Raw genomic sequence first — 18,008 nt, forward strand, 5'->3', positions numbered from 1 at the left:
CTGCCGCCTGCCCCTGCAGGCCGCGGCGGGGGCTTGCCGGGCGTAACTTGCTTCAATTACGCGCGGCCGAGAGGCCGGGCCCTTTCGGACAGGCTCGGCTGGTTGTGGTGAGGAGGCTCGTTCGGCTGGGAGCGGCGGGAGGGCGGCCGCGGGGCGGTCGCGGTAGTCCCGCACGGCGCTGCGGGCTGAGCCGGGCTGGGAGCCTGTGCCACTAAGAGGGAGCGAGGAGGCCGGGTCGTTCCGAGTTAAAGTGTCGCCGAGAAGCACTTATCCTGTAAGTGGCTCGGTACGGAAGTGAGGGATTATTTAGCAAAATTCCCTGCTCCGCGTGTTCTGCCTGCTCTGAGAGGGTCGGGTCGGGACGGGCTTGGGTCGGTTCTATCTGCTAATGAGAAATCTGTCGGTGATGGCGGGGAGCTGGTAGGCCTGCTCGTAATTAAAAGTGTTAAATAGCAGTCTTGCGTAACTGCAGGTCTTGTTGGAATCGTTTCTCTTTCCCGGAGAACACGAGGTAGTGACGGTGCCTTTGTACGCGGTCCGGTGTGTGATACGGCTGCCAGCTGCCCCGCCGTGCGCCCTCTTTCTGTTCCAGAGACGTGCCGGGTCGGCACTTGAGAGCTGACAGCTCTGCCCTGACACCCTGCGATGGAAGCTCAGGCCACGCACGGCGTCGGGGAGAAAGTTGGTTTGTGAGGAGAAAATAGGCTTGAGACAGTAGTGCTGAAAGGAGGGCACTGAGGCGTGCGGGGTGGTGGGTGTGGGTGCTGCCAGCGTGAGATGTGTGCTGAAATATCCGATGGTGGGAGTTCTCTGAAGTCCTCAGTTATTATAAGAGAGTAAGAGTTACCATGTCTGGCTTTCATATTATCCAGCCCTAAGTGCTTAAATATCAGCTGTAGGCCACTGCTTAATGAAAAATTTAAGTGCTGCTCTAAAGAGGCTAAGTTAAATAAGCTAGAAGGAAAGAAAGAAGGTGAAGTCGATCAGCTGGTACCTACTATATTAATTTGAATCCTTTATAGCATTTGTGTTAGATCAGTATGTTCTCAAAAGTACTCAAAAGTTACTGAAGCCTTAATTGCTTTTTATAGATTAAGGCTTGAATAATTCTGTCTGCATCGCAGTTCTCCTTCACCATCTTCATCTTTGAAATCAGTGGCTGACAGAGAAACAGCTGACATATCAGAAGATCTCTGGATTAAGGGGTAGGTTTTTTTCTCCCATAGCCCCACCTACAAATTTTGAATACAGGGAGCTGGAAAGCATGTTCTACCTCTGTCAGTCAGGATATTTAATCCCCTTAATAAGCATTAGGTGTCATGTTTACCTTCTCACAGTTAAAACCACAACCAAACTGCTGGGTCTTTAAACTTTTTTTTTTTTTTAATGGAGTTTGCTGCATTAGAGGAAGGATGGTCAGCCATATAACTGAAGTGTTAGCATACAATATCAAATGGAATCCACACTGCCCCCCCTGCCCTTTAGCCTCCCTTGGCCAAGTCTCTTGGCACCAAAGAGTATATCTGTAATGATGTGTGGAAAAGAGCTAAGGAATGAGTCAAGTGCTGGTTTGATCTGTGATTATCTACACTGCCTGTTAGTTCTTTTCTTAGCTCCTTTTTGGATCAGCTTTCTCAAAGACAAGTTCCTGTGAGTCTTACTGAGCACTAGGAAGACGTCTGGGCCAATTTGTACATCCAGTCACTGGGCCAAAGGTTCAATTTTGGAGCACTTGTATTTAGCAATATGCACTTGGCCATTTGTTCTAGCTTTAAAAAGTAAAAATAGGAAATAGCAATGTACAGAAATAGATTACAATATAATGGGCACTTAGGTACTGTACTAAGATCATGCACTGAAAAAGATAATGAAGACTGATATTCCTTGCCTATGATCAAGAAACTACTTAAATGTTCTATTTCAGGGAATGTTTCCTCTTGTGTTCTAGGGGAGCGACCCAGATAGCCTATTTACTTCAGTATACCCACCACTATTTTGTATCAATTTCAATTCATTCTTATTTATTAATTTATTAAATTCATTCCTTTGGGCTGACTTTTAGTTATCCTGTATTAAAATCAACTGTGAATTCCTTCTGTTTCTAAGTGCATTGTCACACCAATGAATAGTCTGGCACTGACTGCTGTACATGCAGCACAAATTTGAGATGTTTCAGACAATCAGAGATGAGTTAACAATGCTCCCACTCTTCTGAGTTGCTAAGCCTGTTTTTGTATCTCTGTCACACATGGCCATGCAATGCTGCCTTGTGTGCACTGGTCCTGCTGACATCTCAGTTTCCTGACACATCTTTTATTTTGGGTTAATAAAGATTGAGCTTTAGCGAGAACTGTGCTGTTGACAGTACAGTGAGCATATGGAGTGGTACGTTACTGTTGCTCACTCTTAAGCAGAAATGCAGCTGTTACTTTTGGGTTTTACTTGATACCTCTTCTTGTTTTACACTAACAAGTGTTAGGAAAATTATTTAAAATCTGGGTAGTATCTTTCACATAGCTGCCCCCAACAAAACCAAATCAAAACATGAGGCAAAGCAGGTGATGGTGCTGCAGTTCTTGTTCACGCAGGCAAGTAGTTACTGCCCTAAGCAGGGACTTCATACAGGATTAAATTCACAGATACTAAAAATGTCAAAATGCTAAATGTTGCTCATAAAGAAGTAAACTGTGATGTTGGCTTAAACTCTGGCCTTCTTTCTTGCTCTTTTAAGTCTTTTCTGTTTTAGAAGCTTCAAATAATTTTTAGATCAGAGTTCTTCACTGTTAAACTGTTTTTCATCTTTATACCCTCCTTAAAAGAAAAATGGATTTTCAGTAAATGCAAGTGTTGATGCAGGATGATGTTGTCTAGGAGTCCCGAGGTTTTTGTTTTTTTTTTTTTGCTAGCAGATTACTTGACATGTGTATCTTTAATTGCTCCATATACTTGGTTAATGTTCATAATTCTTTATTATGAGGAAACTTAGTGCACTTTCTCTGAGTGACATAGGGACAAAAGAATGGTTCTCCTAGACCATAAAATCTTCAGCACGGTGTATAATCTTTCATATAAGGATAAAGCTGTGTCTGCCACGATGTTCGCTCTTTCTGGTTACTTTCTAGTTGCTTGCTGTTGTGTTGGTCAGGAGCATGCTCAGAGCTTCTAATCTTTATGCTTAGTGGTTACTAACTGCATATTTTTTCTTATGCCAGCATTGTTTTTCACCCTAAATCAAAGATACCAAACCTATTGGCAGCAGATCAGGCAGCCAAAGAATCTCCTCCAGCCCTAAATTCATTTTTCTGCTGTAGAATATGAAATGGGCAGCAGGGCTGGTGACTTGAGGGGCTTGTGATCTGTTCCACCAGGGCTGCCTTCTCCAGCCATCCCTCGTGTTCCTAACCACATGCCTGCTGCTTGGCTGAAACGCTCATAGCTTGTGTTCTGCATGCAGTAGGATTGTGTCACATCATGCAGGAACAGGTGCAGTACAGACTACATGACGCTTCTGTCATCTGACTGCAGATGCATCATTCACACAAATGCCATCTGCTTTTTGATAATAAAGAGTGTGGGAGTAGAGCACAGCATTCAGTCTTTGCCTCTAAAATGTTTTTCACTTCTGAAGTTAGTCTGCTTTTATTGGAGAAGCAGAAAGATATTTATTTCCTTTGCTTTTCTGCAGTGGCATAAACCAAGAAGAGTTGGTGTTTCAGGGTCTTAATGCAAGCTTGAATTTCCATAGTTCTTTTCTTCCTTCCTGACTTCCTTTATTTCATCCAGTATATTTATAGAGGCTAATCCAAATCTCTTAGCCTTTGTTTTATTCGCTTGATGAGCCAAACTTATTTCCCTGGAGAGAGGTAATTGGTGCACCAGAAGTTTCAGTAACCTTCCTTTCTCTTTCTGTTCTGATGCAGCTTTATTAAATGTGGGTCAGCACTGTGTGGGGAGTCTCACCTGTGCTTGTACAGTGGTATTAATGCTACAGTGTGTAATAGAAATATTCTTATTTTTGCCCTACTGATTCTTTACTTGCCTGTTTCATGGCCATGTTTTTTGCAGCTTGCTGTCATTGTGGCTGACAAGCATCTCTAGATTTTTCTCCATTCTGCCCAGCTTATAGCAGAGAACTGTTTTGTTGTTTTTTTTTTCTCCCTTAAGATATACTCTCTTAAAATAATAAGAAAAAGTTAATAATCTGTTAATATTTTATTATTCAATACTTGTTGATAAGTAATATTGGGGGTTGGTCTCGATGATCTCTAGAGGTCCCTTCCAACCCCTACAATTCTGTGATTCTGTGATTCTGTGATGATACTGAATATTAATATCCTTTTGTTGTTGTTGCCCACGATCACTACTCTATTCTAGTAGCATAACCTATACTGAACTGTCAATGGCTTTAAGTGCCATCAGCAAAAAATTTCAATGGAATTTTTTTACATTGTGTGCTGAAAATGCTATCTTAGTTCAAGAACAACTTGTATTTGCTGCATTTAGCCAAGTTCAGTTAAAACAATGGATTTACACGTTTTGAAGTTCAAATGAACCCACTAGATTATTTCCTGCTCTTTAATTGTTCATGTATTCCTCAAACAGCCTAATGTGTGCATTCTAAAATAAAAATAGAACCCACAGCCTTTTGTACATTCAGGATTTTGTCACCTGGGGAGCAACGAAGGGAAAACATCGGTCTTCCTTCTCCATTGTAAGCACTGTGGAGGAAATAAATAATTCCCTGTTTTCATGCTGTAAAGCGAAGCTTTAACTTTAACTTCCCAATTCCATTGGAGTGTTGATGTTAGTTGGAAAAGATTTATCATAATTTGTTTAAATCTTCTGAGTGCTTTCCCTTAAATCGTTTAAATAAAAATGTACTGTTTGCAAGTTCAGCCTTTATTTAAATAGACAAACTGTTAACTGAGTTTTTTTTATGTCATAGGGATTTTTTGGGGAAAACGTTGGAAGTAAGGGTAGATTTATTTATTTTATTCCACTGTTTGGTACTGATCTTAATATTTTTTTTTTAAGATGGAATGCTTAATGTTAGGAATGTCTGTGTTCTTCTGATGCTTCTTAAGAAATAAATCTTTGGTGTAATTACAGGTGATGGTTACTGAGTTAAATTCTTTGATGACTGTGAGTCATACGTTCTGAAGGTTAATAGAAGATAACTGAAACATCAGAATTTGTACCAAGCAACTAGATAGCTTTCTGGTAATACACACAGTATGATCACCTTTAGAGAGGTTACTTCATTATAATGTAAACTTTGTTTGGCTTAATCTGTGAATACTCTTACCAACTTGTATTCCAGTGTGCAGCAATGGAACAACTGCGGGATCCAGTTATGCAAGAAGATGCAAATATTAAAGCTATTAATGAAGAGTACACAAAAGCCTTTATTTTTATCAATAAAGGACTACATGCAGATGAACTGGGTCAGAAGGAAGAGGCAAGAAGTTACTACAAGCAAGGTCTTGACCACTTGCTTCGAGGAGTTAGTATTCCATCACAGGATCCTGCATGTGTGGGACCCCAGTGGGAATCTGCCAGGCAAATGCAACAGAAGATGAAGGAGACCCTCCAGAACGTGCGCACTCGACTTGATATTCTAGAGCAAAACACTCCACCTGTAGGAGCAAGCCCTGCTGCAATGGATGCCCATGCTGGAGTGCCCAAATTGTACCCACACATTCCTTCTACAGAAAAGCCAGAAAGGCCCCCCCCACCTAATGCTCTGTTTGTACCAAGTCAGCCACCTGCAGCAGGTGAAAGTGTTGCAGCTGCAAGCCAGGGGCAGCTTCCATCTGTGAGCCCATCAGCTGCAAAACCTCTGTGTCTGCCAAACGAAGCACCTCCTGCCTATACTCCTCAAGCTACCGATGGCCATTTTACTGTGTCTTATGGCACAGACTCAGGGGAGTTTTCTTCTGTCAGTGAGGACTACTACAGAAAGTGTACTCAGCCACCTCCCCTTCAAAACCTGGGAGTGGATGCAGATGAGCTGATCTTGATTCCTCAAGGAGTACAGATATTCTTTGTGACTCCTGATGGGCAGGTCAGTGCTCCTTCGTATCCTGGATATCTGCGCATTGTGAAGTTCTTGGATACAGACAGTGAGATGGCCCAGAATCGTCCACCTGCGTTTCTTCAGGTAACAGGGAAATAATTTTCTTTAATTACCAATATATGTCAAAGTTTTAAACAACAGTCTTCTTATTTCTTGCTTTTCTAAGTCTTTGTGATGTTATGAGGGATTTAATAGCCATTGGAAAAGGTTATTTTCTGCAAATAAACAACTTGATGTCTTTTCTGAGAAAACGTCCTTATTGTCTTCCCAAGGTTCTTGCGTGCTTACTGTTGTGATGAATTCCATTTTCTAAAGGAATTGGTTGACGTTTCTTTTTCATTTCATAAAACCAAATTCCCCTTCCTCACATTGAGAAAAAGTGTTGATTCATATGTTGTAACATTTAAACATTCAGTATAAAACAGATTTATGTAGTACCCAATTAGTCACAACTAGAGATAAGGTATTGGGGTCAAATTAGAGAATCTGAATGAAGAACTTCAGAGCCTGTGTTAGTCTGAGAAGCACAAATGAAAAAGATGTGTTATTTGGATGTTTTTTTCTTCTTAAGTGCTTACTTCTTGTGGGCACATTCTGTACTGCACATTGTATTTCTGATCCGGTTTCCAACTTGATGGAGAGAGACCTCTTTGATGGAACTGTCTCAACAAATGAAGGAGAAACTTTGGCAAACAAACAAAAAAAAAACTAGTTCCTGTTTTTGGTTCCACTGGTTAGTGGATCCACTGGAATCTTTAGCAGGCCAGTGATAGCCGTACATTCTCTTTATCCAATCATGTAGACCTGTCCTGAGATCAATAGAAAGTAAGAGACACCGAGTCCTGGTTTATTTGGCAGTGCACTTCATCTCCTTCTGCAACTAGGCCTCAAGACCAGGCTTCAGTTTAGAAGCTACCAGCCTGAATAATGATCCTGTGGAAATCAGTATGTTCTCTGTCAGAACTAATTAAGACTGCCATCTCCACAGTCATGAAGGTTTTTGAGTTGATTATGGTTTGGTTTTGTATTTTTTTTCCCTAGATACCTAAGGCTTTTTTTCTTACTAAACTGTATGGAAAATTAACTTTCTAGTGCTACTCAGAGCATTCTGCCTATCTTTTCTTTTTAAAATTTAATTCCTTCACGTGTATATCTTTTCCAGGTTTGTGACTGGTTGTATCCTCTAATGTGCAACCAATCTCCTGTTCTGTGCTGCAATACGGGAGTCTACATGTTCCCTGACATGATGTCTCAGATACCAGGATCCTATGTGGGAGTAGTGTTGTCTTCAGAACTTCCAGCAGCTGACAGAGAGCTTTTTGAGGATCTGTTAAAGCAGATGTCTGACCTTCGACTCCAGGTAAATTCCCCAACTGCCTTTTCTAAACCTACAATGAAAGGTGGAAGTGGTAGTGTGTCTGCCAGTTTATACTTAGTTTGTGCCTTATTGGCAAGCTCACCAGCGAGAAATAAAGTAGCCAAGACTTAAGGGTACCTAGTAATGAAACTGTAGGCTCTGTGAGATAAGGGTATTGACATTTTTAAAATAATGCATTATAAGCACAGAGAAGAATTGGAAATCACTCTGGATGTTTTCACTATTTTTCCTAAAGGATAACATAGGCCCCAAAAGAAAATTTTCAGGAGAAAGTGGGAGTTTTTTCCTGTGGGCGAACATGCACACAATCTAAGTGTAGTTTGGATGGCAGCATTCAGGAAATATTGTTCACAAATGCAATTACAGTTCAAAAATGTTAAGCAGCTTCAAAGACAACCTGTGAAAATACTGAGTACCTCAAAAATCTGTCTGATACCTCATTACAGTAAGATTTTAACAGACACAGTAGTAAAAAAAAACCCGCATAATCTAACAAAGATGCAGTAAGATACAGTGACTGGAAACAAAGTGAGTTAAGAGTTACTGTAAGAGTACTGGAGCACCATGTCAGGAAGAATGGTAATCAATAATCACTCAGTAGTTCATAGCAAGATAATACCTGTTTGTGGAAGATAACATCTTATTGAATCACCAAGACTTGAATGCAGTGATGATGAAGAACCAGGCTGCAGCATGTCATGTGGGTGGAATTCTGTTAGAAATCCTGTTGAGTTCAGCAGGGAATTGTACTAGCACGGAAGGCCACTGCTTTTTACTTCAAAGGGAAAAGTACTACAGAACTGTGTGATGTTTCAGTGCAGGACTTACTGGCTAAATTTGTAGTCTTTCCTGCGTAGAAGTAGTTCCAATTGGATATCAATCTAGTCCCTTAATTGTCCTAATTGTTAATATTCCCTGATATGATATCACAGGTGCCAGGATCCCATGAGAGAGTAGGGTTACCATCAGAGCTCCCAGCAACAGAGAGAGCGCATTTTGAAGATAAATTAAAACAGATGTCTGGCCACAAAGTCCAGGTAAATTCCAGGACAGTGATTCTAAAATTTTATAGTAACGAAAGAAAAGTCATCACTTAAGTGCACCTTAAAACTGCTGAGATTCCAGACCTGTTTGACCACAGCAATGTATCCTCCCATGGTGTGTCCTGTAGTTTTATTTGTTTGTTTGTATATTACTTCCTAAGAGTAGGTTCAATTGCTGCAGACTGTCCTGCTTTGCAAATCAGTTGCAGATTTCTGGATTTTTAATAACTTTGATATAGCAATTGGATATAACTTCCTTTTGGCAAATTATTTAAAAGCCTAATCTGCTGGCTATTTTCTGTATGTTTTACATAGTGGTCACAAGGATCTAACTAGCAACTTATGTTTAATGTGACTGTAGCACAGAATCTTAGACAAACCGTTTCTACACTTTAGCAAAGCCCGTAGAAGAGTCTTTTAATTTTTTTTCCAGATGGTGACCCAGACTGTGGCAAAAAAATTATACCTTGAACGTACTTTGGTTTTTGTTTGTTTGTTTTAATAGGCTTAAGGGTTTTCTTTAATTGTAGATATTTATTAAGGTTATTTTTCCTGCCCTGCACTCATAGTGTTTTGGTCATCTGCTAAGGGCATTTCTTGAAGATGAGGATTTCAGACTGTGATCAAGCAGTAATTGATAAAATCCTGCAAGTCAGTTATACTTTGTTAATCTTTTGGGTAGCAACTTACTAAGACTTAATCCAGTCTTTCCTGTTAGTGTTCTTGTTGGTTTTTTACTGCAACGGTTTTCTTTGTGCTCAGTGTTACATCTTGCTAACTCTTCCAACCAATCTAAGAATTCCATGCAGTATCAAATACTATTCCATATTGGTGTTCTATTCTGTTCATAGGTTTCATCTAGGAATATTTTCGTATAGGCTCTTTCAGACCAAACAAAAATATTTTTCTATCCGTCACTAATAAGCATTGTTTTCAATCTCTGAAATACTTACTGTTCTTTTATTTTTACTTTTTTACATTGCAAAAGTACTAAACATAGAATCCGAACCAAAACCTAAATCCATTACATTTTTTTCTGCCTTCTCTAGTTAAAGTTCTATTATACATTGTGAACTGTGCAATGTTACACTTTTTAGAAACACTAAGCAGACTGTGTTGGTGATTGCTACGTTTGAATGATTAATGTCCACTCAAGAAACTCTAGAGCTTGACATGAAATTGCACAGAACCTATCTGCCCAACTTTAAATGTGGAGCAGTTATCATGCACAGCTTGGCATGTTCCTTGGCTGTGCCAGTCTGCAAAAAGCATCAACAGCACAGGGAATGAATAATGTCCTTTATTTTTGGATATGAGGGGAAAGGATGGGGTCTAAATGACAACAGCTGCATTCTTTTAGTGCAGCTGGATTCTCTGAGCAAAGACTGCAGTTCCCATACTGGATAACAGGAGAGTTGACTTCTCTCTGAGGAGATACCATAAATGGATCAGTCCTTTATTGCTGGTTAACTTGTGCTGTAGGTTATGTTACTTAGTTGACCGCATGGCCTTACTAGCAAGCAAATCTTCTTTTAACTGTATAAAGAAAGTGTACAGTGAGCAAAAAATAATTGAATTTGGAGGAATACACAGAACTGGCTTTTTTTGATAATGGATATCTAAGATATTTACTTTTGCTTGTCAGCCTTCAGAAGTCTCCAGTGATGTGATTAATTTGCCTCAGACTGTACATATCCAACCACATCCTGAAGAAGGGGAAAATCAGAAAGAATTGCCAGAATGGAGTGAGAAAGTTGCCCGTGGAATCTTGTCAGGTATTACTGTAACAGGAGGGTTACATTAAATATAAACCTCTGCAAGTCAAACAATATTTTCACCTAACTGTGTGCTAGCAGAAGCTGAGTAGTCCATTTCTAATAACATGAAGAATACATTGGTGTGCTTTATGAAAACAGCACGGAGTTTAAATCCCCTGCCAACATTCTTGCTCACTGCAAATGGGTTAGACTCCTAATTTGACTATGTAAATTAGCTGTTGTCCCATGTGACTCAAACCACTGTGATACCATAGTTCTACTCTTGTTTAAGCAGTTATATTAAAGGAGATATCTGTTGTGGTTTCTGCTGATAAACAATTTTTTCCTCTGAGAAGCTTTGGAATACACAAGTGAGTGAAAGATTGAGTAAATATGAATCTGTTAGAAGGGCATAGAGGTTAGGTTGTACATTTTCAGAATGTTAACAGCATTGAGATGAGCACTTCTATCACTTTTGACTCTGCTGGGACCTGGATATTCAAGAAAAAAAAAAAAGCCAACTGAAAAAAAACACCACAAACAATTGAGTTTCTGTATTGAGCTGACATTTGGACAAAGAATGGCTGTACTGGACTTAAATAAAATGAACTGCTAAAATGTAGGTGGTGTAGGAGCAGAATTCATTGCAGGAATTCATGCTGGCACAGTCAGGAAAGAATATAATTGCAGAATGTAATTGGGAATGTTTCTAAGATCGGTGTTGGAGAAGCAGGGGAGGGAAAGCTAGGAATTCTAGCCTCTAAAACTCCACGTGTTTTAAGAAAAACAATTTTTGCCCTGAAGGTGCATCTTGGGTAAGCTGGGGCCTCGTAAAAGGAGCAGAATTTACTGGGAAAGCTATTCACAAAGGAGCTTCCAAACTGCGAGAACACATTCAGCCAGAAGAAAAACCTCTGGAAGTCAACCCAACTGTAGCAAAGGGGCTTCATGTAGCGAAACAGGCTACTGGAGGAGCTGTGAAAGTCAGCCAGTTCTTAGGTAAGATGCTCTATCTCATAGCATATTGTATTTTTGCCTTAGAGTAAATATTCTGTGAAATGAGAGCTGGTTTATTTAGCCAGGGAATTTGAGGAAGGACTGATCTGATAAAATTCAGAGACTGGTTGTTTGTACCTGGTTATTTTCTATGTGAGGGATGTGTTTTAGGAATTTTTTATATTGTACGCCCTTGATGCATCTTTTTCTTGACTAAAGTAATAATCTAGATAGCAGAGCATTTCTCTGATTTGAAGTTTCATGTTTCATTTATATACATATTTAAAGTTCTAAACAGTTCAGAATGTTCTCTCTCTCTTCCTGCGTTAATCACCACATATTTTAAAAGCTATATTGTCACTGACTATTAACTTATATTTTATCAGTACAGAATGTGTATGCACATTTGTTGATACATGCACCTGCAAAACGTGTGTTAGACTATGTATAGACTTCCAAATAGTAATCACTTGGTGTTCAGAGGTGCTTGGGAATCGTAGGAGCTCTCAGTAATTTCATTCTGTTATTTATTTGTATTAGTGTGGATGTGTAGTGTATAGCACTTCATTTAAGTGTAAAAGTACTGTGCTGGATGACACCTGACTACTTTGAAGATCTGGAATGATTGTAAGTGTTCTCCACAAGATGAGAAAGGAAAGAAAGACATTGTGTTCTCCATTTGCAAGTTGGGGATAACTAAGCGATGGAAGCGCTTTCTTGAAATTAGAGTGTGTGACAAATACCTGTTGGTTTTCTTGTGCTTCTAGATCAGCCCTACTTGATTCTTAGGAAATTGAGCTGAGCAGAATCTGGAAACAAGTTTTGCTTCTGTATCAGTTCAGTTACTTAAGCATGGATTCAAGTTTCTCTTCAGAATAAGCATGTTTAAATAGAAGTAACATTCAAAACTTCAGTGAAGCATACTTTTGATTTAGGAGTAAATATAAATAGTAAATATTCTGTGTTCTAACTAAGTAATCTCCATGCAATTCTTTTATGTCAGTTGAGGGAGTATGTTCAATAGCAAGCTGTGTTGGAAAGGAGCTGGCTCCTCATGTGAAGAAGCATGGCAGCAAATTAGTTCCAGAATCCCTTAAGAAAGACAAAGATGGCAAATCTGCTCTTGATGGTGCCCTGGTGGTAGCAGCAAGTGGAGTACAAGGTAACAAAAATTCCTTCTGCTTTTTTTAATTGCATTCTTTTCAGTGCTGTGAACTCAATTAAGCTCTTCATTTTTACAGGGTTTGCAACGGTGTGGCAAGGTTTAGAAAGTGCAGCTAAGTGCATTGCTAAAAGTGTTTCAACTGAGACTGTAAAAACTGTGAAGCACAAGTAAGTTATGTTTTCTGATGGCTTTCATCTTCTACAGCATATTGTCATTGTGAATGAATACTAGCAAAAAAAGCTGATGAAAGTGAAGGAAAGCTACTAAAATACTCTAATTATACAGCATATGATAAGCTGCTAAGTGCACAGTAATGAGCATCTCCTGTGAATAAAAATATGAAATGAATGAGTGCTTCTGGTGAAATATATATATTCTCTTCTAGAACTATTACAGATTCTGGCAGTGTTAAGAAATAATGTTCATATTTATATTGTTGTTCTACAATGTGTCATTATGGAAGACAAAAAGCAGCCATTTTAAACCTCTCAAATGTGATCTTGAGTTTCTATAACATTAGCTGGACCTCAAAAAGTGAAAGGACTTCAAGTATAAGCAGGTTATATTAAAGCAATGAGGTAAAAAAGGAAAAGTATGTAAGGAAGTCTAAGGCATAAATGGCAATAATAAAATGAAACCAAGTAGGCTGGACTTGGAAAATATACGTGTTCAAAAAGGGTAGTGTGATTTGTGTTACTAAGATGATGCAAAGAACTAAGCTGATAAGTGTTAGTACTGAATGATGCTTTGGAGAATAAGGGAAGACACTAAAATACCTGCAACATATATGAAATGCACCCCTCCGAAAAGATGTGCAGTAGGTGTAGTTGTATATGGAGAGTAGGGTTGAGTTGTGACAGTGATAAGGATAGCAAATGAGTTGCTGAACAGGATTGCTGAAAGTGCATCCAGCCTACTAGCAGAGGGTAAACAGCAGGAGATAGTATGGGGTTGGGTGGCAATTGGGGTTCTGTTCTGATGCATTTTAAATAGATTAGATGGCAAGCTAACAGTGGTCCTTTCTTCCTTATATTTGTTTTCAGTAGAATTGCCAGGAGGTATTTTACTGGTGCTTTTTCACATAAATTCACGCTAATGTTTTCTTTTAGATATAAAAATAGGAAATACGGAGATCAGCAGACAACAACCACTAACTGAAAGACAAAAAGTAATTACAAGTTATTATAATACAACTTAAAATACTTGATAATTGAGGATTTCCTCTATGTTTAGACTATCCCATTACATAACTGCATTAAAATTCTACATATCTCTTGTGTACTGGTTTTTGTGTCAATGAGAGAAAGACATAATTCCATTCTGAGTACTTGGATGAACTAACTAAATTCCCCTTAATGGAAATGGAAAGCTAAAGGAGCATTATTGTAGTCTCTCTTAAGTCAACAAAAAACTCAGCTAAAATTTAGCTGCGTTGCCTTTGCTGGTGGAAGAGATGCTTATAATATGAGTATGATAATCAGAACTGGGGGAGAACATCGTTTCAGAAGTAACAGTTCTGCAAAAGTACCTGGCTATTGATCTGATGGGTTTTTGCAGTAGTATGAACATCTTCAGTGTATGCATCTCCCCAGCTTTTTTCTTTTTTTCTTTCGTACAAGCAATGCAATTCAAACAGGCAAAGGTAAAAATCAGTTATCAAATATTTAAGAAATTATTTGTGTTGGATGGCCTGTAGTCTTAACAAAGTAAAACTCCCAACTTTAGTGATATGACAGAAAAATGGCTTATGATATTCCTGAAGTGAAAATAACTAATAAAAAAAAAAAAGAGCAAACTGACAAATAGTGCTCCTTTGCTGTGACATTAATTCTGGGATCTGCAAATCAGTGAATAATCAGTGAATTAAAAACAGGAACAAAACAAAAGTGCTGATTCTTTTAATTGTTTTGTTGTTGGCTCCCACCATTATACCATGGCTGTTGTTCTGATAACATAACAGATTTTTTTGGCTCCCCTGATACTCTGTGCTTCACTTTGGCCTTATTTTGAGGTCCTCTGAGAATCTCTGGTCATAAAAAGCATAGGAAAAAGTAATTCCACTGACTGCTGAGATTCCAATGTTGCAAGAAATACTTCCCTTTGGCCTGGATTGCCTGCTTACAGTGCTATCTCAGGAAACGTCTGACTGCTAGGAAAAACTGGAGTTTTTTAGATAGGACAGAAACATAGTGGTATCTTTAAAGAAAAATGTATATGCTGGAAGAGCAGCCTTTACTCAAATGACTTAGTAATTTCTCATTTCAATCCTTAGACATTTGCCTGTCTGCTTATTCTCTGTATGTATTTAATTCTTTTTAATTTTGTATTCTTTGTATGTATTCAATTCTTGCTTTCAGAAGAATAATGGTGAAGAGAGAAGTACTAAATATACATTTACAAATCTGTTGTCTTTCTTAATAGGTATGGAGATGATGCTGGCAGTGCTACTGACAACGCTATGAGCTCTGCAATCAATGTTGGTGTTACAGCATTTAACATTGACCATATTGGTATCAAATCTATTGTAAAGAAAACTGCAAAGGAAACTGGCCATGCTGTATTAGATGAATATAAAGTACTGGATAAGGAGAAAAAGGATAAAAAATGAAAACAATGAAGTATTTCTCAAAGCCTTATATGAAACTTCATATGTAGAAGTAACCACACTGCTAATCTGTGATTTAATGCAAATCATACTGTGCTCTTCAAGCAACTGTTACTTAATTTGCCATGGGAAAATACAGAGTGGGCATTCTTAGAAGGAAAAATGAAAGTATCCTTAATTCCTCATTCTTTATTGATGCAGGATGTGAGTTTTCAGTTAATCGACTTGCCTCTGTAAGCACTTTCTCAAAACATAATATGGAATAAGAGATTAATACAGAAATGTTATTATAAATGTTTTTGTAATACACTATATTTGTAAAGAAGGTGGTGATACTGAACAAATAGGATTACTAATTCTGATAGAAATAGGGTTACTAGTTCTTTTTTTTTTTTAATATTTTTAAGTTAATTTCACTAAAGCAAACTTTGGTATTTAGTATGGACCTAAATAAGTGTTGTGTCTCATTCTTTCCTTTGTAGAGAATTCCTCTTCTCAGCTACTAAGCAGCTAGTCTTATCCAAATTTCATTTTTAGAAGAAATGAAAGATGAGCCTCAGGTAACTAGATAGTCATTTCTTTTAAAAAATTTTTTTTCCCTCAGCATATGAGCAAACCAAAGATTTTTAAATATTTATTCTAATAGCTCTAGCATTTACAGATCCAGAAAAATGTATTTTCCAGGAGAGTCCATAAGGAATATTTAAAGATTCTATGAAATTGAGATTTTTATATAGTTACAATGTCTGTTTTTGCATAAATGAGCATATTTTTCTTTAAAAACATTCTACTGAGATCACTGGAAACTTCTATGCAGTCTGTACTTTTCACCAGTCCTGAAAGATTCAGAGTACCTGATGGAAGGCATTAGGTATTTTTTTCAGCAGGTAGTTCTAACTGTCAGCATCTTTATTCTACTGAATTCCTGGTTGCACAAGGGACATCTCCAAAGTGTGTAATAAGCATTTCTACTTAGGAGATGTGTGTGGAATAGAATGGATACTTTTATGTAGCTTTTTCATTTTGTTCCTCGTGTAACTTATTCCTGTTTCAAATGTAGAACTCTTGAGCTGCTTTTCCTACTGCTACTTATTTAAAGGTTCATTATTGAGTTTTAAAGCTGCTATACATTCTAATCTTGGCTGGACCTGCAGCAAACAGAATGCCATGAATTTACAACTTGTCTCCATTTTAAGTAATCGGAAAAAATAACAATAAATGGTTGTCAGCAAGTTATCACAGTTATAAAAAGAACATCTATTAGAATTGTAATAAGTGCACATCTTGTGATGGGTACTGTAGGTGTGCACTTGGGGTGAAAAAATGTGAAACAAAGGAACTAACCACTTGAAGTGTAACTTTGATTTATGGAAATAAAAATAAAACTGGTCAAATGGTGCTTGGCCTTATGATATGAAGTTACTGTGAAGTGACTGGGGGGAAAAAAAAAAAGGACTTCTGAAGTAGTTAAAAAAAAAAAAACCAACAAACAACAGTCTAGGAGTATGCCTACAATAGAAATATGCTCATCAATTAGAGTTTAAAATATTTGAAACTAAAAAAGGCCCATCAGAAGCACATCATAACAATTTCTGTTACTGTGGTCTATCACTTGCCAGCAAATGTAACTATTTTAAGGCAAATACAGATTTTGTATAGCCAAAAGAATCTTAGTTGTCGTCAATCAGTTTTGCAACAGAAATATTTGTATCTTCCTTCTCTCTGTCATTTGGGTTTCATATATAGTAGTTGCCCTTTAGTTCCATTGATAAATATTAAAACCAACTCACTGTATTAAAACCAGCAGTTAAAAGTGAACTGTGTTTTCAGGAGACCAACTTGTAGCACACTGAGCTGGAAAAAGATTGAAATACTATCTGTACTAGGCCAGGCATTGTTGTGCTGTTCAACCCACTCTCACTGTTCAACACTCTGTTCTCTTCACATGTACTCAGCCTTTCAAATTTGTCTAAAAATTAAGGCATTTTTCTTAAATTGTGATATATCCATGATCTTTTTCACATTATTACAAAGTTTAGTCACTCTCATTACTCAGTTTGTTGTGCTGTTGAACTTATCCAGCTTCAGCTGTCTCTACTTAGGCCCTGAGCAGCAAATTCATAGGCTTCTCTCCAGTTCCTCTACCATACAGAAAAACTTTTACACTCTTAACTGTGTTAACTGAGCCCTTCCTTTTATACACTGTATCAGCTCCCTAACCCTTGTATCTTAGGTTTGTTTTCTATTCTCAGCTTGGTATGGTTTTTACTTTGGCCATCTTTTGATGTATGGCAATCCTTGTAGAACTCTCCCTAATGTTGTTTACTGAGTGCAGTACAACTGGATTTTCTAATGCTCTGTTGTTTCAAAATTCATTTATTCAAAAACTTTTCTGCTACAGTATTACTCTCAAATCCTGTATTGAGAAGATTACTCTTAATGAGTACATCATTCCAAGTTACTGCAGCCTCTGGTATCTTCACCATTCTGTAGGTATAAACCACTGTTAAGCCCTCAGCTAAATCTGTAATCTTTCAAAAAAAGTTGGCAAGCCTGTCTTCCAGTAAAACATGCTGACGAGGCTTAGTTATTCAGATCACCATAGAGTGGTTTAGGTTGGAAGGGACCTCCAGTGGTCTGTAGGTCAACCTCCTGCTGGTTCAATTGAGCAGATCACATCAGCTCACATTTTGCATATCGTCAAGGCTGAAATTCACAAACTCTACGTAACTTTTACTATGCTTGACCATGGAAAAGTAAGTATTTCTCCCTTGGATTGAATCAAAACTTTTTCATATGCACTTGTCTATGCTGCTATTCATGCTTACATTTAAGAGAGTTTGGATGCTCACTCTTCTCTAAACTTTTCTATAAGGAAGATGTTGACAGCACCAGGATCTACTTATACCTCCTTCAGGCTGAAAATAGATCATGCCTGCCACCCCTTAACAGCCTCTAGGATTTGTTTGGGAACCCAAAGCTAAGCAC

At 38.2% G+C, this 18,008-nt stretch overlaps 1 protein-coding gene across 8 annotated transcripts; it reads left to right on the forward strand.

The window, feature by feature from the left end:
• SPART (spartin) lies at positions 1 to 16,502 on the forward strand. Of its 8 annotated transcripts, none has more exons than XM_019612213.2 (11): positions 7 to 274; positions 473 to 685; positions 1,092 to 1,205; positions 5,321 to 6,160; positions 7,239 to 7,436; positions 8,387 to 8,491; positions 10,143 to 10,272; positions 11,059 to 11,253; positions 12,254 to 12,412; positions 12,492 to 12,582; positions 14,837 to 16,502. In XM_019612213.2, the coding sequence occupies exons 4-11, from the start codon at positions 5,330 to 5,332 to the stop codon at positions 15,021 to 15,023; spliced, it is 1,896 nt and encodes a 631-aa protein (XP_019467758.1). In that variant the 5' UTR covers positions 7 to 274; positions 473 to 685; positions 1,092 to 1,205; positions 5,321 to 5,329; the 3' UTR covers positions 15,024 to 16,502. The 8 variants fall into 8 exon arrangements, with proteins under 8 accessions (XP_010727247.1, XP_019467758.1, XP_010727248.1 ...); XM_010728946.3 differs by having other exon boundaries at positions 473 to 681; XM_010728951.3 differs by lacking the exon at positions 473 to 685 and adding an exon at positions 13,525 to 13,583 and having other exon boundaries at positions 14,837 to 14,972.
• The last annotated feature ends 1,506 nt before the right edge of the window (positions 16,503 to 18,008 follow it).

Source organism: Meleagris gallopavo, chromosome 1 (assembly GCF_000146605.3).
Source record: "Meleagris gallopavo isolate NT-WF06-2002-E0010 breed Aviagen turkey brand Nicholas breeding stock chromosome 1, Turkey_5.1, whole genome shotgun sequence".
NCBI lineage: Eukaryota > Metazoa > Chordata > Aves > Galliformes > Phasianidae > Meleagris > Meleagris gallopavo.

Bases quoted from the DNA above. Each gene is read 5' to 3' on its own strand.
- SPART (XM_010728945.3), top strand. From the start codon at position 5,330: ATGGAACAACTGCGGGATCCAGTTATGCAAGAAGATGCAAATATTAAA. The intron at 7,437-8,386 runs GTAAATTCCCCA...ATGATATCACAG, and splicing joins TGTCTGACCTTCGACTCCAG to GTGCCAGGATCCCATGAGAG. The intron at 11,254-12,253 runs GTAAGATGCTCT...CTTTTATGTCAG, and splicing joins GAAAGTCAGCCAGTTCTTAG to TTGAGGGAGTATGTTCAATA.